Source organism: Oncorhynchus mykiss, chromosome 32 (assembly GCF_013265735.2).
Source record: "Oncorhynchus mykiss isolate Arlee chromosome 32, USDA_OmykA_1.1, whole genome shotgun sequence".
NCBI lineage: Eukaryota > Metazoa > Chordata > Actinopteri > Salmoniformes > Salmonidae > Oncorhynchus > Oncorhynchus mykiss.
In genome coordinates, this window is record NC_050572.1 from 16,437,534 (window position 1) to 16,462,916 (window position 25,383).

Sequence of the window (25,383 nt, forward strand, 5' to 3'; positions counted from 1 at the left end):
CCTGGCTGACTGACTGGCTGACTGGCTGACTGGCTGACTGACTGACTGGCTGACTGACTGGCTGACTGACTGGCTGACTGACTGACTGGCTGACTGACTGGCTGACTGACTGGCTGACTGCCTGGCTGAATGGCTGACTGACTGACTGGCTGACTGACTGGCTGACTGACTGGCTGACTGACTGGCTGACTGACTGGCTGACTGCCTGGCTGAATGGCTGACTGACTGACTGGCTGACTGACTGGCTGACTGACTGGCTGACTGACTGGCTGACTGACAGACAAAGTGGATACAGAGTTGTTGTGTCCTTGCATCCGTCTTATACAAACATTTGTTTTGGTCATCTTTGCTTTGTTATTGTCAATGTCAGCCCTTCTGAAAGAATGAAATAAACTGCTCTCACTGGAAATAAGCCTGAATATAGTTCATTCATTTCAAGCACCACAGGACAAGCGCTAATATCATTACTAGCATAGTGATGATGTAAATCATGAATAAACATTACCATAAGCAGTAGTGTGAGTATTGCAGTGTGAACATTTTTCAAGATCAAAAACCCATCAACAATATTTCAGATAGTTGGTGGCTACAAGAAAAACGTTGATTGAATCAACATGTTGGACATAATAACTTCACAATTTTTAAAAATCAAAGTGGGTGAGGAAGTGCTGCAGCAGATTGTCAGTAATACTTTTCACATTAGCAGTTAGAACTGGCTTTTCCTGCAGTTAGCAGCCGACACAAGTGAAAAGCACATTAGCAGTTAGAACGGGCTTTTCCTGCAGTTAGCAGCCGACACAAGTGAAAAGCACATTAGCAGTTAGAACTGGCTTTTCCTGCAGTTAGCAGCCGACACAAGTGAAAAGCACAACTGTAGAAGAACAACAACCAGTGAGTGAATCCCTCCCTTCTACACACAGTACACACACAACAACCAGTGAGTGAATCCCTCCCTTCTACACACAGTACACACACAACAACCAGTGAGTGAATCACTCAGTTCTACACACAGTACACACACAACAACCAGCGAGTGAATCACTCCCTTCTACACACAGTACACACACAACAACCAGCGAGTGAATCACTCCCTTCTACACACAGTACACACACAACAACCAGTGAGTGAATCACTCAGTTCTACACACAGTACACACACAACAACCAGCGAGTGAATCACTCCCTTCTACACACAGTACACACACAACAACCAGCGAGTGAATCACTCCCTTCTACACACAGTACACACACAACAACCAGTGAGTGAATCACTCCCTTCTATACACAGTACACACACAACAACCAGCGAGTGAATCCCTCCCTTCTACACACAGTACACAGTACACACACAACAACCAGCGAGTGAATCACTCCCTTCTATACACAGTACACACACAACAACCAGTGAGTGAATCCCTCCCTTCTACACACAGTACACAGTACACACACAACAACCAGCGAGTGAATCACTCACTTCTACACACAGTACACATACAACAACCAGCGAGTGAATCACTCCCTTCTACACACAGTACACATACAACAACCAGCAAGTGAATCACTCCCTTCTACACACAGTACACACACAACAACCAGCGAGTGAATCACTCCCTTCTACACACAGTACACAGTACACACACAACAACCAGCGAGTGAATCACTCCCTTCTACACACAGTACACACACAACAACCAGCGAGTGAATCACTCCCTTTTACACACAGTACACACACAACAACCAGCGAGTGAATCATTCCCTTCTACACACAGTACACACACAACAACCAGTGAGTGAATCACTCCCTTCTACACACAGTACACACACAACAACCAGCGAGTGACTCACTCCCTTCTACACACAGTACACACACAACAACCAGCGAGTGAATCACTTCCTTCTACACACAGTACACAGTACACACACAACAACCAGCGAGTGAATCACTCCCTTCTACACACAATATACACACACACGCATAGCACATGAACACACGCTCGCATGCACGCTGTCAAACATGTACACAACCAAACACACACAGATACAATAACACACAATACAGTCCCCGGGAGTTAGTGGTTCAGGAAAGCCTAAAGAAAGAAACACACACTATGTACTAGAGGTCGACTGATTAATCAGAATGGCCGATTAATTAGGGCCGATTTCAAGTTTTCATAACAATCTGTAATCAGCATTTTTGACACCGATTATGGCCGATTACTTTGCACTCCACGAGGAGATTGCGTGGCAGGCTGACTACCTGTTATGCAACAAGGTTCTAGCTAGCATTAAACTTATCTTATAAAAAACGATCAATCTTAACATAATCACTAGTTAACTACACATGGTTGATGATATTACTAGTTTATCCTGTGTTGCATATAATCGATGCGGTGCCTGTTAATTTATTATTGATTTAAAAAAAAAATTGTACCTTTATTTAACTAGGCAAGTCAGTTAAGAAAAAGTATTATTTTCAATTATAGACTAGTGGGTTAACTGCCTTGCTCAGGGGCAGAACAACAGATTTGTACCTTATCAGCTCAGGGATTTGAACTTGCAACCTTTCGGTTACTAGTCCAACACTCTAACCACTAGGCTACCCTGCCACCCCAAAAACAGAGCCTACTTCGCCAAACAGGTGATTTAACAAGCGCATTCGCAAAAAAAGCCCTGTCGTTGCACCAATGTGTACCTAACCATAAACATCAATGCCTTTCTTTAAATCAATACACAAGTATATCATTTTAAACCTGAATATTTAGTTAATATTGCCTGCTAACATTAATTTATTTTAACTAGGAAAATTGTGTCACTTCTCTTGCGTTCTGTGCAAGCAGAGTCCGGGTATATGCAGCAGTTTGGGCCGCATGGCTCGTTGCAAACTGTGTGAAGACCATTTCTTCCTAACAATAATTAATTTGGCAGAATTTTACGTAATTATGACATAACATTGAAGGTTGTGCAATGTAACAGGAATATTTAGACTAATGGATGCCACCCGTTAGATAAAATATGGAACGGTTCCGTATTTCACTGAAAGAATAAACGTTTTGTTTTCGAAATGATAGTTTCCGGATTTGACCATATTAATGACCTATAGGCTATTATTTCTGTGTTTGTTATGTTATACCTAAGTCTATGATTTGATAGAGCAGTCTGACTGAGCGATGGTAGGCAGCAGCAGGCTCGTAAGGATTCATTCAAACAGCACTTTCCTGCATTTGCCAGCAGCTCTTCGCTGTGCTTCAAGCATTGCGCTGTTTATGACTTCAAGCCTATCAACTCCCGAGATGAGGCTGGCAATACTAAAGTACCTATTAGAACATCCAATAGTCAAAGGTATATGAAATACAAATGGTATAGAAAGAAATAGTCCTATAATAACTACAACCTAAAACTTCTTACCTGGAATTATTGAAGACTCATGTTAAAAGGAACCACCAGCTTTCATATGTTCTCATGTTCTGAGCATGGAACTCAAACGTTAGCTTTTTTACATGGCACATATTGCACTTTTACTTTCTTCTCCAATACTTTGTTTTTGCATTATTTAAATCAAATTGAATATGTTTCATTATTTATTTGAGGCTAAATGTATTTTATTTGATGTATAATATTAAGTACAAATTTGTGTTCATTCAGTATTGTTGTAATTGTCATTATTACAAATATATATAAAAATCGGCAGATTAATCAGTATCGGCTTTTTTTGGTCCTCCAATAATCGGTATCGGCGATGAAAAATCATAGTCGGTCGACCTCTACAATGTATACACACACTTGACCATGTCATCTTCTAATCCATCTGAGGCCAGAGTGGTAACACCAAGTGAAAATAAACTGGACTTCTTGAGGCACATTTTAAATGTGGCTCAGTGCTCACAATTACTGCTCTAATATCATAACTGTTACAAACAAGTCTCCCAGCAGCCCTGGACCAAACTACTCCTCCCTCAACTGGTCCAGCTCTCTCTCTCTCTCTCTCTCTCTCTCCCACTCCATCTCTCTGTCCCACTCCATCTCTCTCTCTCCCATTCTCTGTCTTTTCCATTTCGACTCATTGCTAGCCTTGTAAGGCTCCATTGAACGAAACCGATGCCAGGAGTTTGGACGGGACTGGGCCCTTACTGAGCCTATGCCAAACGGATCCTGGTCCAACCCTATCGGAAACGCACACAAACATACTGTATATACGCACGCACGTACGTACGCACGCACGCACACACGCACAGACACTCAGCCTTGACGGGTTCCTTTTTAATACTTGTAAAAGTGATACTTATCTCCCTGATGGAAATCAGTAAAGGGTAAATAGCGGATGGGGTGCTGTGTCAACGCTCTGGCCTTCCCACGCTAACTTCCTGATTGTGTTGGTTTGGCTGGGCTCAGGGTCAGAGAGAGGGGCACTAACCTCAGAGAGACGGGGACAGATATCTGGGCCTGTGTCTCAAAGCAGGAGGGCTGATATAGGATTAGATCTTGCCTGTTCTTATAATATTATCATCTAAAAGGCAAAACCGATCCGAGAGCAGCACTCTGAGACACTTTGTGAATATGTGCCCTGCTGCATTACTTCTCCACATACGCCTTAGCCCTCCCATCACTAGACTTATAGCCCTTTACCACAGATCTAGGATCAGATTACCATACCTTTAATAGTACTATTAACTATTGGTGGAAGGAAATGGTATCAGACCTTGTAACAGTGGTTAGTTGCAACTTCAGACTATTCCACTGACACAGTAACACAACACACTCTGTAGTCATACAGACAGACCACAACCCTGCTCTTTCATAGACATCATGAGGCCAATCAGGACCTGGAGCCATCTTTATGAAGCTACAATGACTGGGCCTTGATCTGATTGTGACACAATGCACACTAAGGACAATCAGATCCTCTGACCACTCAATGGGAATCACTGGGACAAGGGATCTGCACCAAGCTCACACCACACACAGTCACTATGGAAAAAGCACTTTCGGAAATGAAAAGCTTCATTGCATTAACTTAAATAAGAGTCACACACACTACTACTACTACTACTACCAGACGCCCAGAACAAGAGCTCTGGGAAATATGGGAGGTCAAGAGTTCAACAGACATTGTCAAATTATGTGAGAATCCCTGAGTCATCCATCCACAGTTAAAGTGATTAGGAGACAAGAGTTTCAGTTCCTGTCACACACGCAGACCTCCTCCATTTTGAATATCATCATGGCCTTACAAATGCTTCATGGTTTAAATTCAGACCATCTTTGCTGCCACATTGCTGGACAATTCAATAACTTCACAGACCTTCAGCTCTACCAATAGAGAAAGAAATTGAACAAGATATATTTTCTGCTCTCTTCTGCAATTCAGGGTCGTTACTAGTGCCCCTCCATATGAAATGGTATAAAATAATACATTGAAATTTAAATTAAAAACACATAAATAAGATGTCTAGACAGGCCAGTGAGGTCTGACTACTATCAAATGTTTTATTGGTGAAACCATTTGATCCACTGCTGCACAGCAGCCAGGCCTCATTAATAACAATAAAACTCTAGGTCAAAAGGTCAGTTACACTACAGTCACCATGACAACCACTCACAGTAGGAACCCCAACATGAGCCAATCGCATAATTTAAACCTGACGCACCCCAACAGTGTACAGCAGCAAATCTAACGGGCTCTGGTCAAAAGTAGTGCACTATGTAGGGAATAGGGTGTCATTTGGGAGGTAGCCCAGGACACTCCATAGTGAATTAGCTTGGTCGATAGGACACACCACCACCCCAATTAAACAGCCTAATTACCCCCTTTATTCCTCCAGCAGATTGACAGCTGTGTTTCTCCCTCTCTTTCACTCTCCTTGTCTCTCTCTTTCTCTCTCTTTTTTGGCAGAAATGTCAGTTTTAACAGAGGAGAGAGACACTATCCCAGGGAAATTAGGCTGAACTGTTAGGCCTGCCGACCGGGATCATAAGGTCTTGCTAAGGCCCTGAGGGCAGAGAGATGGAGAGAGAGGAGAGAGAGACAGAGACAGAGCGAGAAGACAGGCTATGTGCACACTGCCCACAAACTGAGCTGCACTTCCTAACCTGTGTATGATCATACTAGAGACAGGTATTTCCCTTAGATTACACAGACCCACAAATAATAAAAAAACAAACCCAATTTTGATAAACTCCATATCTATTGGGTGAAATACCACAATGTGCCATCACAGCGGCAATATTTGTGACCTGATGCCACAATCATTTGTATTTATTTATTTTTATTTAACCTTTATTTAACTAGGCAAGTCAGTTAATAACAAATTATTATTTACAATGAGGGCCTACCAAAAGGCAAAAGGCCTCCTGCAGGGACAGGGCCCTGGGATTAAAAATAAAACATAAATACAGTATAAATATAGGACAAAACACTCATCACAACAAGAGAGACACAACACTACATAAAGAGAGACCTAATAGAACAACATAGCAAGGCAGCAACACATGACGACACAGCATGGTAGCAACACAACATAACAACAACATGGTAGCAACACAACATTTTAGCAGCACAAAACATGGTACAAACATTATTGGGCACAGACAACAGCACAAAGGGCAAGAAGGTAAAGACAACAATACATCACACAAAGCAGCCACAACAGTCAGTAAGAGTGTCAATGATTGAGTCTTTGAACGAAGAGATTGAGATAAAACTGTCCAGTTTAAGTGTTTGTTGCAGCTCGATCCAGTCGCTAGCTGCAGCGAACTGAAAAGAGGAGTGACCCAGGGATGTGTGTGCTTTGGGGACCTTAACAGAATGTGACTGGCAGAACGGATGTTGTATGTGGCGGATGAGGGCTGCAGTAGATATCTCAGTAGAAACAGTGCCTTGCAAAGGTATTCATCCCCTTTGGCCATTTTCCTATTTTGTTGCATTACAACCTGTAATTTAAATGGATTTTTATTTGGATTTCATGTAATGGATATACACAAAAGAGTTTAACTGTTTCACTGTTTGGCCATAATGACCATCATTATGCTTGGAGGAAAAACGGGGAGGCATACAAGCTGAAGAACACCATCCCAACCGTGAAGAACGGGGATGGCAGCATCATGTTGTGGGGGTGCTTTGCTGCAGGAGGCACTGGTGCACTTCACAAAATAGATGGCTTCATGAGGGAGGACAATTATGTGGATACATCAGTCAGGAAGTTAAAGCTTGGTCGAAAATGGGTCTTCCAAATGGACAATGACCCCAAGCATACTTCCAAAGTTGTGGATTATTGGAGTGGCCATCACAAAGCCCTGACCTCAATCGTATAGAAAATATGTGGGCAGAACTGAAAAAGCGTTTGAGTGCAAGGAGGCCTACAAATCTGACTCAGTTACACCAGCTCTGTCAGAAAGAATGGGCCAAAATTCACACAACTTATTGTGGGAAGCTTGTGGAAGGCTACCCGAAACATTTGACCCAAGTTAAACAATTTAAAGGCAATGCTACCAAATACTAATTGAGTATATGTAAACTTCTGACCCACTGGGAATGTGATGAAAGAAATAAAAGCTGAAATATATAATTCTCTCTGCTATTATTCTGACATTTCACATTCTTAAAATAAAGTGGTGATCCTAACTGACCTAAGACAGGGATTTTTTTACTATGATACATGTCAGGAATTGTGAAAAACTGAGTTTAAATGTGTATGTAAACTTCTGACTTCAACTGTATACACCTGTTCTGAAAGGCCCCAGTCTGCAACAACACCAAGCAAGCTGCACCATGAAGAGCAAGGAGCTCTCCAAACAGGTCAGGGACAAAGTTGCGGAGAAGTACAGATCAGGGTTGGGTTATAAAAAAATATCAGAGACTTTGAACATCCCGCGGAGCACCATTAAATCCATTATAAAAAAAATTGCCACCACAATAAACCTGCCAAGAGAGTGCGGGCCGCCCACCAAAACTCACGGACCAGGCAAGGAGGGCATTAATCAGGGAGGCAACAAAGAGACCAAAGATAACCCTGAAGGAGCTGCAAAGCTCCATAGCGGAGGTTGGAGAATCTGTCCATAGGACCACTTTAAGCCGTACACTCCACAGAGCTGGGGTTTACGGAAGAGTGGCCAGAAAAAATCCATTGCTTAAAGAAGAAAATAATCAAACACGTTTGGTGTTCGCCAAAAGGCATGTGGGAGACTCCACAAACATATGGAAGAAGGTACTCTGGTCAGATGAGACCAAAATTGAGCTTTTTGGCCTTCAAGGATAATGCTATTTCTGGAGCAAACCCAACACCTCTCATCACCCCGAGAACACCATCCCAGTCCCTGCTGATGTTTTTCATCAGCAGGGACTGGGAAACTGGTCAGAATTTAACGAATGATGGATGGCACTAAATACAGGGAAATTCTTGAGGGAAACCTGTTTCAGTCTTCCAGAGATTTGAGACAGGGACGGAGGTTCACCTTTCCAGCAGGACAATGACCCTAAGCATACTGCTAAAGGAACAATTGAATGGTTCAAGGGGAAACATTTAACTGGATAATGCTATTTCTGGAGCAGTTTTGCACTGAAGAATGGGCAAAAATCCCAGTGGCTAGATGTGCCAAGCTTATAGAGATATATCCCAAGAGACTAGCAGCTGTAATTGCTGCAAAAGGTGGCTCTACAAAGTATTGACTTTGGGGGGGGTGACTAGTTATGCACGCTCAAGTTTTCAGTTTTTTGTCTTATTTTAACATTTTTAAAGTGGTAGGCATGTTGTGTAAATCAAATGATACGAACCCCCCCAAAAATATCTTTTAATTCCAGGTTGTAAGGCAACATATAGGAAAAATGCCAAGGGGGTGAATACTTTCTCAAGAAAAGGGAAACCAGTGAAGAACAAACGCCATTGTAAATACAACTCATGTTTATGGTTATTTATTTTTCCTTTTGTACTTGAACTATTTGCACATAATATGACATTTGAAATGTCTTTATTATTTTGGAACTTTTGTGAGTGTAATGTTTACTGTTCCTTTTTGTTGATTATTTCACTTTTGTTTATTATCTATTTCACTTGCGTTAGCAATGTAAACATATGTTTCCTATGCCAATAAAGCACTTACATTGAATTGAAAGAGAGAGGGAGATGGATGGAGAGAGAGAGAGAGAGAGAGAGAGAAAGAAAGAGAGAGAGAGAGAGAGAGAGAGAGAGAGGGAGCAGAATACAGAGGGAGAGAGAGAGAGAGGGAGATGGATGCAGAGAGAGAGAGAGAGAGAGAGAGAGAGAGAGAGAGAAAGAGAGAGAGAGAGGGGTGGGGGAGGGAGATGGAGGGAGGGAGGGAGGGAGGCAAGAAAAGGAGGGAAATATGCCAAAACATCTTTGCATAAATGCATAATATCTTAACCATGAATTTCTGCACCACCAGACCAGATCATACTTTACCCACCAGCATGAGGACCCTTACACTGTAATTCTCCTTGGGGAGACGTTACAGTATGCTAGCTCTGAAAACACTTAACGACAGCCCTGCCTAATCTGTCAGTGCAATGGTTCGGAACGACCACTGTTTGGCACCAGGGGTCAAGTCATCATTTTCAAATTCTGAAAACGTTCCAGTAGTCCACCCTGCCATATCTAGAACATCAGAACCCAGTTCCAAGAGCCAGCAGCATCTGTCTGACCCTGGTTCTAACCACAGAGAACGCAGCAAACATGTGCTGCGTCTGTTAAGGTTCACCAATCAGAGGGAGGAGCTCCTGGCTTGCCTGAACAAACACACAGTCAGGAGGCATGTTATGTAGCAGGTGGCCAGAGAAACCGATTCAGATCATCACCCCTCCCACATCTCCTGCAGGGTCTCCTAAGGCCGAGGTCACCTCCACACAGACAACCTACGCTAGCTCGCACGCACGCACGCACGCACGCACGGACACGCACACACACACACACACACACAGGACAGAAATATAAATGCAACATGTAAAGTGTTGTTCCCATGTTTCATGAGCTAAAATATAAGATCCCAGAAATGTTCCATATGCACAAAAAGCTTATTTCGATCACATTTTGCACACAAATTTGTTTACATCCCTGTTAGTGAGCATTTCTCCTTTGACCAGATAATCCAGCCATCTGACAGGTGTGGCATATCAAGAAGTTGATTAAACAGCATGATCGTTACACAGGTGCACCATGTGCTGGGGACAATAAAAGGCCACTCTAAAAGGTGCATTTTTGTCACACAACACAATGCCACAAATGTCTCAAGTTTTGAGGGAGCATGCAGTTGGCATGCTGACTGCAGGAATGTCCACCAGAGCTGTTGCCAGATGATTTAATTATAATTTCTCTACCATAAGCCGCCTCCAATATCGTTTTAGAGAATTTGGCAGTGCAACCAACCGGCCTCACAACCACAGGCCACGTGTGCTGTGAACAGAGAGCCCCATGGTGGCGGTGGGGTTATGGTACTGACAACAAACACAATTGCATTTTATGCACAGATACCATGAGGAGATCCTGAGGCCCATTGTCGTGCCATTAATCTGCCGACATTCAACATGTTTCACCATGATAAGGTATCTGTGACCAAAAGATGCATTGCCTATCTGTATTCTCAGTCAAGTGAAATTAGTAGATTCGATTTCCTCAAATTAACTGTAACTAAGTAAAATCTTTGAAATTGTTGCATGTTGCCTTCATATTTTTGTTCAGTATACATAAACACACACACCTACTCCTTTCTCAAACCAGTTCTTGGACCAGAGGTGGGGAGTTGGGGGTCAGGGGGGGTTGGAGAAGAGAGGAGAAGAAAACAAACTGCATGGAGCTTGCATCGCTAAGGGCAACGGCCAATCAAAGGGGTTGTCAGTGGTTGCACTTGCTGAATAAATGACCCGCCTTTGACAGGAAATTCCAAACAGCCATTTTAATTCTGATCAGGCTTCAAGGAAGTGGAAAGAATAAAAACACATCAATTATAATGACAGGAAGTCTGAGATCACATGGTCACCAGCTGGAGCCAACAGAGGGATCAAGGAGCCAGGAGAAGATGGTGGGAGAGGGGGAAAGGAAGGAAGGAAGGGGGGGGGGGGAGGAAGGAGGAGAGAAAAAAGAACACTCTCAGATTCCATGCAGGGAATGACATGAGGTTCCATTTTGTGAGACAATACTACACTTACAGTAACTGTCATTTCTGTACAGACCCAAATGCTTGATGGTAAGGAGGACCAGAACAGAACAAATAAGTGGGATAGAATCGATGCTGTACATTATGGCTAGCTACCACACAGTGTTATGCAAATACTATGCTGGCATTGTTATTGGCTTGGTCCATATATGGATATGTTTGGCGCTCTCTCTCAATCTCTTTCTCTCTCTCTCTCTCTTTCTACAGTATCTCTATCTCACTCTGTCTCTTTCTCTCTCCCACTTTCTCTCTCTCTCTCTCTCTTACTCGGTCTCTTTCTCTTACTGTATCTCTTTCTCTCTCTCTCTTTCTACAGTATCTCTCTCTCACTGTCTCTTTCTCTCTCCCACTTTCTCTCTCACTCCTCTCTCCTTCTCTCTGTCACTTTCTCTCTCACTCCTTCTCTCTCTCACTCCTCTCTCCTTCACTCTGTCACTTTCTCTCTCACTCCTTCTCTCTGTCACTTTCTCTCTCACTCCTCTCTGGCACTTTCTTTCTTTCTCTCTGTTTCTCTCCAACCATCTGCATTTTATATTGTTTTTTGGACTCCTCCTGTGGACTCCATATATAAAAAAATATATATATGATTTGGTTGAGTATTATATCCCAGCACATGTTAATAATAATGTTAAAGTAGAGGCTGGAACACACTAAGGGAAACATGTCACAAAGCATTAGCTAAACCAACTTCTTTAGTTGTGAATGTGGAATTATGTGGAAGCCAATCATTTCCTGAATCCCCTAGCCACATTAATGATGAAAATTATAGAATGATGAGAGTGATGAAAAATGATATCGATAACAAAGTAGCCCATTCCTTCAGTCAATGACAAAAAGCTCCCTCTTTGGCCTCATGGGTGGAATGTTATTCATGTTTTTCATAATTAATAAACATTATGTTAAAAAAAAGGCTGAAAATCCAGTGTTTCTATGTCAAGCGGGTTTGTTATATTTCAGTCTTCTGTGATGTATATAAAGTGTAATATTGGGATGCAAACTCAAAATGTAATACATTTCAACTCTATATCTGACATGGTAGAGGTGTCTTCTTTTTTTTAAGCCCATACCCATGTGTGTGAGGTGTATAATTTCTTTCAAAGTAGATTTGTTTAAGACTACCAAGAATCACTCTGTGTGGCCCTGAATTAGCCCACCGCAGTAAAAGGCTAACACTTCATCAAACAAGTATAATTAAATTAACTTGACCAATTTCACATTAAATGTATCAAATATTCCACAACATTTTCTTTCAAAGCAAATCCAGATGAAACAGAATCCAAATGTAGTGTCTCAGTTCTAAGTTAGTCTGACGAGATGCAGAGACACAGAGAGAGACAGATACAGCCACCATTCCAGGTGATGCTCCTCTCCTCTGACAGCGGCAGCCATCTTGTATTACCCCCAGACAGTCACTCTGCCTCTACTTAGAGCTGGGAGTCAATGCAGTGTCTGTTCTCTCTGATTCCAGGCAGCCAGAGTAAAGACAAGCAGGCAGGCATCTCTTTAAAAAAAAGCCTCCTCCTGCTCTCTCTCTCCTTGTCTTTCATTCACTCTCGGCTTTTTCTCATTTTCTTCTCCTTCCCTCTCTCAGCAAATGAAGGGCTGTGTCGGTCAAATGGATATAAATCACTACAGGTTTACAGACTGTGGATCAAGCCAGGCAGTAAGGCCTACAGCCCATCTGACAGTAATGGCAATCAGATCAATGTGTTTTCACATGGTTTTAATGTAATCATAAAAAAATATGAAAAGGGTTGTTTTCATAGTTTTTTTTAGAGGGTATACTGTAAAGAGGGAGCAATCGAGAGAACGATAGTGCTGTGTTATGTCGATTATAAAATACTCACACACATACACACGCACGCATGCACACCTTACACACTCACCCTCAGACAGATGGGTAGTGCCAGTGATGGGCGTCTGAGTCTCTTTGCAATACGACACCACCTCTCTGGGTAGGAAGTCCACCTGTGTGATCTTAGACGCCCCCAGTCTATGCATCCTGCGCCTGGATGGAGTGAGACAGGAAGTAGTGGGTCACAGAGCACTATGGGTACTGTAGTACATCATGCTACACACTTCAGCACTGCTGACCAACACACACACTGGTACACACACACACTGGTACATTCATGCATAAAACACTGAGACATTTAATATGGTGATTCAGTCCTTCGCACCTGCAGTACATCAGGGCTTAATTCAGTAGGGAATAATGTTGTGGAACATTCAGATAGAAATATATTGCGTAGAACAGCCATGCCAATTTGACATGAGTAAGGACTCAAGTCAGCTCTATTCATGGTATTTCTATCTGCTTGTTTCACATCTCTGAATACACCCCTGGTGTTCAGACAGCCCTTCTCTGATTGAACCACACACCTCCCCAAGAGGAGTACGGATAGAGAGAAGGAAAAAGTGAAGGAAATAGAGGAGAGGAACCGGTATGTACCCTAGCTCAGAGTCATCCTGCAGCTGCAGAACAGAGGGGTCAGTGTCCCACTGCAGGGTCCTCGGGTGGGCAGCAGGGGGCGCAATAGAGGGAGGGAAAACACATGCCAGGTTAGGTGAGCCACAGCAGTAACCCACAGATAAACACATACTGAGCTGGGTTGGAGTACATTTCAGTTCAATTCAATTCGGTTGAATCAGGAGATTACTTGAGATTCAAAATCCTCTTTTCAATGAGGGTTTTTCCATTCTTGATTTGGAATTTAAATTGATTCCTTGATTGACTGAATTGGAACAGAATTGAAACTAACCACACCTTCGCACACACATGCACACGCATGCACACACATGTCTAACATAATAACATTAGACAGAAATACACATGCAAGGGCACTGAGACATACAGGACAAACATAATCACTTATTAGGGACATGACAGTTGGGTAATTCAATGGGGAAAATGTTTAGGTTTTAACATGATTCTATCTATCTCCCTGTTATAGATTCTTGGTCAAATATCAGAATATCTATTTGATGAATATGAAATTATGGTGGGACAATGTACAATATTTGTACAAAATGTCATGGTAATATGAAAATGGTTTAATAACTATGTATAGAATAATATAAATATGATTTATCTGTTCTTCAAAATCCAAATGGTTGGACAAATATAAAATGATATATCTTATGTTGGGCAAAATGCAACATAATGCAACATAATGCAACATAATGCAACATAATGCAACATAATGCAACAGTGCAGAAGCTTTACAAGCAGATATGTTGTATTTCCGTCTTTCATATTCACTTCCAGTCAGAAGTTTGGACACACCTACTCATTCCAGGGTTGTTCTTTACTTTACTATTTTCTACATTGTAGAATAATAACAGACCAAGTTCATATTATGGCAAGAACAGCTCAAATAAGCAAAGAGAAACGACAGTTCATCATTACTTTAAGACATGAAGGTCGGTCAATACGGAACATTTCAAGAACTTTGAAAGTTTCTTCAAGTGCAGTCACAAAAACCATCAAGCACTATGATGAAACTGGCTCTCATGAGGACCACCACAGGAAAGGAAGACCCAGAGTTACCTCTGCTGCAGAGGATAAGTTCATTAGAGTTACCAGTCTCAGAAATTGCAGCGCAAATAAATGCTCCACAGAGTTCAAGTGACAGACACATCTCAACATGAACTGTTCAGAGGAGACTGTGTGAATCAGGCCTTCATGGTCGAATTGCTGCAAAGAAAACACTACTAAAGGAGACCACTAAGAAGAAGAGACTTGCTTGGGCCAAGAAACACGAGCAATGGACATTAGACCGGTGGAAATCTGTCCTTTGATCTGATGAGTCCAAATGTGAGATTTTTTGGTTCCATACGCCGTGTCTCGAGTAGGTGAACGGATGATCTCTGCATGTGTGGTTCCCACCGTGAAGCATGGAGGAGGAGGTGTGATGGTGTGGGGGATGCTTTGCTGGTGACACTGTCTGAGATTTATTTAGAATGGCATGGCTACCACAGCATTATGCAGCGATACGCCATACCATCTGGTTTGCGCTTAGTGGGACTATCATTTGTTTTTCAACAGGACAACGACCAAACACACCTCCAGGCTGAATGCGGCATCAGATGACCTGGCCTCCACAATCACCCGACCTCAACCCAATTGAGATGGTTTGGGATGAGTTGGACCGCAGAGTGAAGGAAAAGCAGCCAACAAGTGCTCAGCATACGTGGTAACTCTTCAAGACTGTCAGAAAAGCATTTCAAATGAAGCTGGTTGAGAGAATGCCAAGAGTGTGCAAAGCTGTCATCAAGGCAAAGGGTGTTTCCTTTGAAGAATCTAAAATCTAAAATATATTTGGATTTGTTTAACACTTTTTTGGTTACTACATGTTATTTCATAGTTTTGATGTCTTCTTCACTATTATTCTACAATGTAAAGGTACAAATAAAAAAAAAACCTTGAATGACTAGGTGTGTCCAAACGTTTGACTGTTACTGTATATAGCTTCACAAACAGATATGTTGTATTTACATATTTCATATACATATATATATATATATATATAGCTTTACAAACAGATATGTTGTATTTACATATTTCATATACATATATATATATATATATAGCTTTACAAACAGATATGTTGTATTTACATATTTCATATATATAGCTTTACAAACAGATATGTTGTATTTACATATTTCATATATATAGCTTTACAAACAGATATGTTGTATTTACATATTTCATATACATATATATATATATATATATATATATAGCTTTACAAACAGATATGTTGTATTTACATATTTCATATATGCCAGTTTGTGCCAACAATACAGGACATTGAACCAGCACACAATGTATGCATCTTCACATACAGTATACACAAGTCACAATACATGTACACAATCACATTCAGTATACTGTATGAAAGCAGTTCTATGACATATAGAACACCCATATGTCATGTATTAAGAATATATTCTGTTTATACAGTATATGCTTAGTGATAAAGCTGTGCTTGCTTTTGTTTGTGGGGCAATCATTCAGGGTGGCTTATAAACAAACTGGAGCTTTCTCTAAAGTCATCTCCCAAAGTGCAAATTGTGACAGGGTAGCTAGCATTTTTGACCGGCGTACCACTTCTCAATGGTACCTTTCAGGAATGTTGAACATGCCCATTACCACTTTAACAGATGCACAATGCTAGTAGAGCGCGGTAAAGCGTCAACCGCGTCACTCGACCCGACTGTCTTAACTGGGATGACACCCTAAAAGACTGTTTTGTCAGATCTGTCACAGAGAAATGACTTCTACTGAATCATGCGAGTGGAAATCTTTCAAGCCAGTGGTTTAGGGAAACAGCAGGTGTCAGGCAGCAGTCACCCAAGAGGGAAAGAACAACCCTTTGTAGCTTTTTATGCCTGACAGAAACACACCTGCCATAACATTCACTGTCTATCTGTATCACTGTGTCTGTCTGGCTGTCTGTCTGTTTGTGTGTCCTGTCTGTGGGCGAAAAACTTGGGCTTGAGCATTCCTTGCTCTGAGTAGAAAATGCTTACCTGTCGCTCTGAGCCTGTGCCTGATGCTTACTAACGCCAGACAACCCTGACCTGAGAGGGGACACAGTCATAAATGAACACACTCAACATGGGACACCGTCGATGACCAACACATCATGCCTGATGGGGACAATAGAGTTCAATTCTTGAGGGGGATTGTACTCTATTGCGGTTCTGGGGGTCCTTCTCAGTGTCAGATATCTAACAGATAACACACAGTCGCATTTAGTCATCAGTGCTGGTTTGGTGTGTGAGAATGAGATGAACGTCAGCTACTGTATGATGACACATAAGCATGTATGACACATGGGTTGCAGCAGTGCCACAGCATGACGCCTGGGAACATAGCCTAGAGGCTATGTTAGCCTGGAGGCTATGTTCTTCAGAGAAGTGAGAGTTGAATTATGTGCATCAAGTTGATATCTACAGAGCATTCTAGCATGTACAGGACATTTTGTGGCTCACCAAGGATGCTCTCTGAAAAGTTATCCATTTAAAGAACTATCTTTCCCAAAAAATTAGGATTTGGGCTTAAAATACCTTAAAACTAAAGTAAGTTGGGAGAGTTTTAATATGGCAAATCAAATCTGAGTCTGATTGATATTCACATCACACAGTTTAGAGATTAAATGTTATTTTGGAGTTGTGCTTATGTCATGATAGAATGAGATACATGACAGTACACAGAGTGTATCAAAACCCACAGCTACAAGACACAACATCCAACAACAACCCTCACTGACATTGGTCCTTACCTATACCTGCAGATCCCATACAAAGAGACAAAGAGAGATATGTGAGAGAGCTAGAAGCACAGATAAACTGTATGCTTATAGTGTTTTGTCACTTAACTACAACCACCATTTCATTAAAGGAATATTACTCTAACAAATGTTTGACCATTAGTTCAAATTAAATCTCCCAAAATGGTGCATGTCAGCAGTCAAGGTAAAGCACTTTTAGTTGAGCAAAGACTTGCCTTGATGTATCATATGATGCATTTTTCATGTAGCACTCCTTTAAGCCAGGGGACACAGCCAAAGGGCCACTAGAATACTACAGGAATACTATAGTAATACTACAGTAATACCACAGTAATAATAATATATTGATTTGATATAGCGCTTTTCATTACAAATGTATTACTACTGAATCTAAACAGTCAATGATAATATTTCAGAGAACATCCCTGATATATTGGATGATAAGCATCATTCTCATTATATTATCATCTCAGCAATATTCCAGTTGCTCTTGCCCTGGTCTTACTCTGGGTCAGTAACTCCAACTCAACCATATGTTATAATAAAGTGTAATAACAGTCATATAAACAAAATGGCTGCCTACCTGCCGGCTGTGGCCCCATCGGCAGAGTCCTGACTTCCCGTCTCACTGGGGGTGCTGTGTCGGCTCACTGATTTGGATGGGGACATGGGGTTCGGGACTAAATAATGAAAATAACACGTATCCAACATTAAAGGCTGCAGCGGATGGACTGGTCAACCCAAGCAATGCCAGAGACAGAGGGTGGCCGAAAGAAAAAACAGGGTGAAATGGTTGAAAGCAAATGAGTGATAAAAAAAGAATGATCAAATGAAAACACAAAGGGGACAGAAAGTCAAATGGATTCCTCATTTACCATTCAAGTCAAAGCAATCATGGCTTTCATTGGTCATTGGAAGGTTTCATTGCAAAAGCCACTGTTGTACAACAACCACAAGGTCATGTTGCGATCAGGGTGTTGTTACAATATTGTACCACTAGAGAACAGTGACAAATACCTTGTTAAACGTACATTATGTTGGTAGTGAGATACAGTATGTTTTCAACTGTTGTTATTAAGCCCATCATTTCAATGTGAAAATTTGGATTTTCACATCTATTTGCATACAACAACTCCACCTCAATATCATTGTTTTGAGGAAACTCCTGTGCATAGATAAAGGGCTCATAAAATACTACACTCTTAGAGAGAAGGATTCCAAAAGGTTACTCGGCTGTCCCCAAAGGAGAACCCTTCTTGGTTCCAGGTAGAACCCTTTTGGGTTCCATGTAGAAACCTCTGTGGAAAGAGTTCTACCTGGAACCAAAAAAGGCTATTCAAAGGATTATCTTATGGGGACAGCCAAAGAACCAATTTAGGTTCAAGATACATGTAGTACCACAGATGAGGAAATACATTAAACCAAAAACATGGGAAAGTTCAGATGAAATGGGAAAGGTATGAAATTGTTAGAAATAATATTTGAGAGAATGTGCATAACATGATTGAGTGCGAAATGTCACAGAAATGAAATGAATGGTATGACATTTTAAGATTTTCTCACATGTGAATTCAAAAATATTTCAATTTATTTTGCAATAGACATTGTGAGGAAATAGAAAATTGGATTGTAGAAACAAATAATGAGAAACAAATAATGATCATGTGTAAAAAAACAAACACACAAAAAACACTTGATATTTGAGATGTGTAAAAGTAAAACAGCAAATTCACACTCCTGTTACATGCAACAGTGGCAAGCACACATACTGCAAGCACACATAATGTAGATAAAAGAACAGAATGTACACTAGTGTTCAAAAGTTTGGGGTCACTTAGAAATGTCCTTGTTTCCATGAAAACATACATGAAATGAGTTGCAAAATGAATAGGAATTACAGTGGCTTGCGAAAGTATTTTTCCTATTTGTTGCCTTACAACCTGGAATTAAAATGGATTTTTGAGGGGTTTGTATCATTTGTTTTACACAACATGCCTACCACTTTGAAGATGAAAATATGTTTTATTGTGAAACAAACAAGAAATAAGACAAAAAACAGAAAACTTGAGCGTGCATAACTATTCACCCCCCAAAGCAAATACATTGTAGAGACACCTTTTGCAGCAAATCCAGCTGCAAGTCTCTTGTGGTATGTCGCTATAAGCTTGGCACATCTAGCCACTGGGATTTTTGCCCATTCTTCAATGCAAAACTGCTCCAGCTCCTTCAAGTTGGATGGGTTCTGCTAGTGTAAAGCAATCTTAAGTCATACCACAGATTCTCAAATGGATTGAGGTCTGGGCTTTGACTAGGCCATTCCAAGACATTTAAATGTTTCCCCTTAAACCACTTGAGTGTTGCTTTACCAGTATGCTTAGGGTCATTGTCCTGCTGGAAGGTGAAACTCCATCCCAGTCTCAAATCTCTGGAAGACTGAAACAGGTTTCCCTCAAGAATCCCCCTGTATTTAGCACCATCCATCATTCCTTCAATTCTGACCAGTTTCAAAGTCCCTGCCAATGAAAAACATCCCCACAGCATGATGCTGCCACCACCATGCTTCACTGTGGGGATGGTGTTCTCGGGGTGATGAGAGGTGTTGGGTTTGCGCCAGACATAGCATTTTCCTTGATGGCCAAAAAGCTCAATTTTAGTCTCATCTGACCAGAGTACCTTCTTCCATATGTTTGGGGAGTCTCACACATGCCTTTAGGTGAACACCAAAGGTGTTTGCTTTTTTTTTCTTTAAGCAATGGCTTTTTTTCTGGACACTCTTCCGTAAAGCCCAGCTCTGCTGGAGGAATACTTTTGCAAGGCAAAGGTTATAAATAATGATTTTTAATTGAAACAATAATTGTGTCCTTCAAACTTTACTTTCATCAAAGAATCCTCCATTTGCAGCAATTACAGCCTTGCAGACCTTTGGCATTCTAGTTGTCAATTTGTTGAGGTAATCTGAAGAGATTTCACCCCATGCTTCCTGAAGCACCTCCCACAAGTTGGATTGGCATGATGGGCACCTCTTACCTACAGTACGGTCAAGCTGCTCCCATAGCAATTCAATAGGGTTGAGATCCGGTGACTGTGCTGGCCACTCCATTATAGACCTAATACTAGCTGACTGCTTCTTCCCTACATCGTTATTGCATAGTTTGGAGCTGTGCTTTGGGTCATTGTCCTGTTGTAAGGAAGAAATTGGCTCCAATTAAGTGCCGTCCACAGGATATGGCATGGCGTTGCAAAATGGAGTGATAGCCTTCTTTCTTCAAGATCCGTTTTACCCTGTACAAATCTCCCACTTTACCACCACCAAAGCACCCCTGTCACGCCCTGACCTGAGATATCTCTGTTTTCTTTATATTTTGGTTAGGTCAGGGTGTGACTAGGGTGGGTACGCTAGTTTTGTATTGTCTAGGGTTTTGTATTGTCTAGGATATTCGTATTCTATTTTCGGGCCTGACATGGTTCCCAATCAGAGACAGCTGTTTATCGTTGTCTCTGATTGGGGATCATATTTAGGTAGCCATTTCCCTTTGGTGTTTGTGGGATCTTGTCTATGTGTAGTTGCCTGTCAGCTCTCGTTTGTATAGCTTCACGTTTCGTTTGTTCTTTATTGTTTTTGTTCGCCGTTCATTTAATAAATAAAGAATGCTGCGCCTTGGTCCGATCCTTATAACGAACGTGACACCCCCAGACCATCACAATGCCTCCACCATTCTTGACAGATAGTGTCAAGCACTCCCCCAGCATCTTAAAAAAATGTCTGCATCTCACGAATGTTCTTCTTTGTGATCCAAACACCTAAAACTTACGGTTCGTCTGTCCATAACACTTTTTTCCAATCTTCCTCTGTCCAGTGTCTGTGTTCCGTTACCCATCTTTTATTTTGATTGGCCAGTCTGAGATATGGCTTTTTCTTTGCAACTCTGCCTAGAAGGTTAGTATCCCGGATTTGCCTCTTCACTGTTGACGTTGAGAATGGTGTTTAACAAAGCTGCCAGCTGATGACTTGTGAGGTGTATGTTTTTCAAACTAGACACTCTAATGTACTTGCCCTCTTTGCTCAGTTGTGCACCGAGGCCTCCCACTCCTCTTTCTATTCTGGTTAGTGCCAGTTTGTACTGTTCGTGAAGGGAGTTGTACACAGCGTTGTACGAGATATTCAGTTTCTTGGCAATTTCCCGCATGGAATAGCCTTCACTTCTCAGAACAAGAATAGATGGACGAGTTTCAGAAGAAAGGTCTTTGTTTCTGGCCATTTTGGGCCTGTAATCAAACCCACAAACGCTGATGCTCCAGATTCTCAACTAGTCTAAAGAAGGTCAGTTTTATTGCTTCTTTAATCAGGACAACAGTTTTCAGCTGTGCTAACATAATTGCAAAATGGTTTTCTAATGATCAATTAGCCTTTTAAAATGATAAACTTGGATTAGCTAACACAACGTGCCATTGGAACACAGGAGTGATGGTTGCTGATAATGGGCCTCTGTACGCCTATGTAGATAATCCATTAAAAAAATTTGCCCTTTCCAGCTACAATAATAATTTACAACATTCACAATGTCTATACTGTATTTCTGATCAATTTGATGTTATTTTAATGGACAAAAAATGTGCTTTTCTTTCAAAAACAAGGACATTTCTAAGTGACCCCAAACTTTTGAACGGTAGTGTATGTTTGTTCCATTACAGCTCACCATATAAACTCAGCAAAAAAAGAAAGGTCCTCTCACTGTCAACTGTGTTTATTTTCAGCAAACTTAACATGTGTAAATATTTGTATGAACATAACAAGATTCAACAACTGAGACATAAACTGAACAAGTTCCAAAGACATGTGACTAACATAAATGGAATAATGTGTCCCTGAACAAAGGGGGGGTCAAAATCAAAAGTAACCGTCAGTATCTGGCGTGGCCACCAGCTGCATTAAGTACTGCAGTGCATCTCCTCCTCATGGACTGCAACAGATTTGCCTTGACGATAAACGCGAATCTGACCATCACCCCCGGTGAGACAAAACCGCAACTCGTCAGTGAAGAGCACTTTTTGCCTTTCCTGTCTGGTCCAGCGACGGTGGGTTTGTGCCCATAGGCAACGTTGTTGTCGGTGATGTCTAGTGAGGACCTGCCTTACAACAGGCCTACAAACCCCCCACAGTACGGACGTTGCAATTTATTGCCCTGGCACATCTTCAGTCCTCATGCCTCCTTGCAACATGCCTAAGGCACGTTCACGCAGATGAGCAGGAACCCTGGGCATCTTTCTTTTGGTGTTTTTCAGAGTCAGTAGACAGGCCTCTTTAGTGTCCTAAGTGTCCTTTCATAACTGTGACCTTAATTGCCTACTGTCTGTAAGCTGTTAGTGTCTTAATGACCGTTCCACAGGTGCATGTTCATTCATTGTTTATGGTTCATTGAACAAGCATGGGAAACAGTGTTTAAACCCTTTACTATGAAGATCTGTGAAGTTATTTGGATTATTATGAATTATCTTTTTGCTGAGTTTATATGATGACAGTTTCTGCCATAGAAATAAGAATGAATAGAACGGACTTGGATGCTCTAACGCTGGTAATTGACTCGTAAATTCATGGATACACTCGAAATGGCTGCCTGGTATTGTGACGCAATCATTTCCACAGTATAACATTTCCAATCATTTTTGGAATGTTATACTGCATCAACTGATGCTGGATTGCCATGGTAATGTAGAATGTTCATTCAAATGATGCTAACTAATGTGGCTCATGAAATGGAATGTATTTTTTGTCATTTCAGTTGAGTTGACTCAACAAATCACAGCACAGATTGAAGGGTAAACATCTTGATTTTACTTTCTGGCATGGGTACACTCAAAATGGCTGCCAGTCTACCCATTATGCCATCATTGACTTGAATGGAGATGCCCTTTCTATTCATTCTCATTTCTATGGTTTCTGCCCCACAGAAACGCTAACTGTAGCTTTGTTTGAGGAGCTCATCCCTAACTAATATGAGTTGTGCAGTGTGTGTGTCTGTGTACCTAGTGGGGGTTCTGGGGAGATGCCGATGCTCTGTAGAAGGGCCTCAGTCTCTCTGCGCTTCCGGTCCAAGTCGGAGTCCACTGGGGCAGCTTCAGCCTTCTGCTGCGTCTCTGTCTGTACACACACACATACTCTTGAGTATACCAAACATTAGGAACACCTTCCTAATATTGAGTTACACACACCCTTTTTTCCCTCAGAACAGCCTCGATTCGTCAGGGCATAGACTCTACAAGGTGTCGAAAGCGTTCCACAGGGATGCTGGCCCATGTTGACTCCAATGCTTCCCACATTTGTGTCAAGTGGCTGGATGTCCTTTGGGTGATGGACCATTCTTGATACAAACGAGAAACTGTTGAGCGTGAAAAACCCAGCAGCATTGCAGTTCTTGACACAAACACCTGGCACCTACTACCATACCCCTATCAAAGGCACTTAAGTCTATTGTCTCACCCATTCACCCTCTGAATGGCACACATACACAATCCATGTCATAATTGTCTCAAGGCTTAAAAATCATTATTTAACCTGTCTCCTCCCCTTCATCTACACTGATTGAAGTGGATTTAACAAGTGACATCAATAAGGGTTCATAGCTTTTACCTGGATTCACCTGGTCAGTCTGTCATGGAAAGAGCAGGTGGTGTATATTTTTATTTTACCTTTATTTAACTATGCAAGGCAGTTAAGAATAAATTCATATTTTCAATGACGGCCTAGGAACAGTGGGTTAACTGCCTTGTTCAGGGGCAGAATGACAGATTTTTACCTTGTCAGCTCGGGGATTTGATTTTGCAACCTTTCAGTTACTAGTCCAATGCGCTAACCACACACACACACACACACACACACACACACACACACACACACACACACACACACACACACACACACAGTATATTAGCTTTGTAATAGGATATTAGCATGAGGTCTATGGCTCAGGTCAAGTCGGACAGACAGGGATGAGCATGACAGTGTGTCTACTCACTTTTTTCCTATCTTACCTCTTTCTTTTTCCTTTCCTCCTCCTTCCTCTTCTTCTCCTCCCTGATCTGAGCTAGGCGCTGCTTTTTGCGCTCTAGCTCAGCTTTTATGTCACTTTTGTCTGCCATTGTTTCCTATTGAGCTGGGAAAAAAGGAATGTCACACAAGGATGCAATGTACCTTCAACACTAGAGAACTGCTACTGGGTGTGGCCCTGGGTCATTAAGTTCCTTCCTGTTTGGCCTGTAACATGATCCATATTCCATAACAATTCAGGGAATAAATAAGTCCATCATCTACCTACATCTCCCTATCAATGTATTGTGGTAGGGTCAATACAAAATAATCATACTTCACTTGAAGGCATCACCAAGGGCAAGGGTTGGATCATTTGGTAACAATTCAAGATCTGAATATTGAATTGTAGTAAAAGGACAATGACACCATAAGGAAGGCATTGTATCAAGTTTATTCTCCCACAACTGCCAGATTTGGATTTGAAACACTTCCAACGGTATTTTTTGTAGTACAGTTGTGTGATGTAAATAGCATCATTGAGAATCCTGCTGGGCTAAGCAGACAGGAGGGAATACAGCCGAATAAAATAGGTAATGAACAAAAGTGGAGGATAAAATAAAGAAACACTTTATTGAAATACACACAAAACAATTCAAAGGAACAGACGCAGTTGGTAGCAATTGGCAATGCATAAGATGCAGAAGATGCCACTACTGTGCCCATTAGGAGTGGAGAAAATTGCGTTTTCCCCTTTAACACACCAAGTATAGGTAATTATAAATTGGGTATTATTAGCAATTAACGTTACGTCATTTTTCAATGCGCCTCTTCTTCCCACGATCCAAAGCCATACAGAGAAACACCCAGCAAAATAGCAATTACACGAGCACAAAT

The 25,383-nt window shown here is 41.5% G+C and overlaps 1 protein-coding gene across 10 annotated transcripts in view; it reads right to left on the bottom strand.

The window, feature by feature from the left end:
• The window catches only part of LOC110488015 (cytoplasmic dynein 1 intermediate chain 1), a 111,631-nt gene that overhangs the window by 85,879 nt on the left and 369 nt on the right, over nucleotides 1-25,383 (bottom strand). The window contains exons 2-8 of one of the 10 annotated variants that reach the window (XM_036970936.1): nucleotides 24,492-24,613; nucleotides 23,487-23,601; nucleotides 18,046-18,142; nucleotides 17,454-17,459; nucleotides 16,699-16,749; nucleotides 13,613-13,672; nucleotides 13,047-13,168 (exon numbers count right to left, since the gene is read on the bottom strand). In XM_036970936.1, the coding sequence (XP_036826831.1) occupies nucleotides 13,047-13,168; nucleotides 13,613-13,672; nucleotides 16,699-16,749; nucleotides 17,454-17,459; nucleotides 18,046-18,142; nucleotides 23,487-23,601; nucleotides 24,492-24,599 (559 nt within the window). In that variant the 5' untranslated portion in view covers nucleotides 24,600-24,613. Of the gene's footprint in view, nucleotides 1-13,046; nucleotides 13,169-13,612; nucleotides 13,673-16,698; nucleotides 16,750-17,453; nucleotides 17,460-18,045; nucleotides 18,194-23,486; nucleotides 23,602-24,491; nucleotides 24,614-25,383 lie in introns of all 10 variants that reach the window. The other 9 variants (XM_036970933.1, XM_036970937.1, XM_036970934.1 and 6 more) reach the window with 9 other exon arrangements.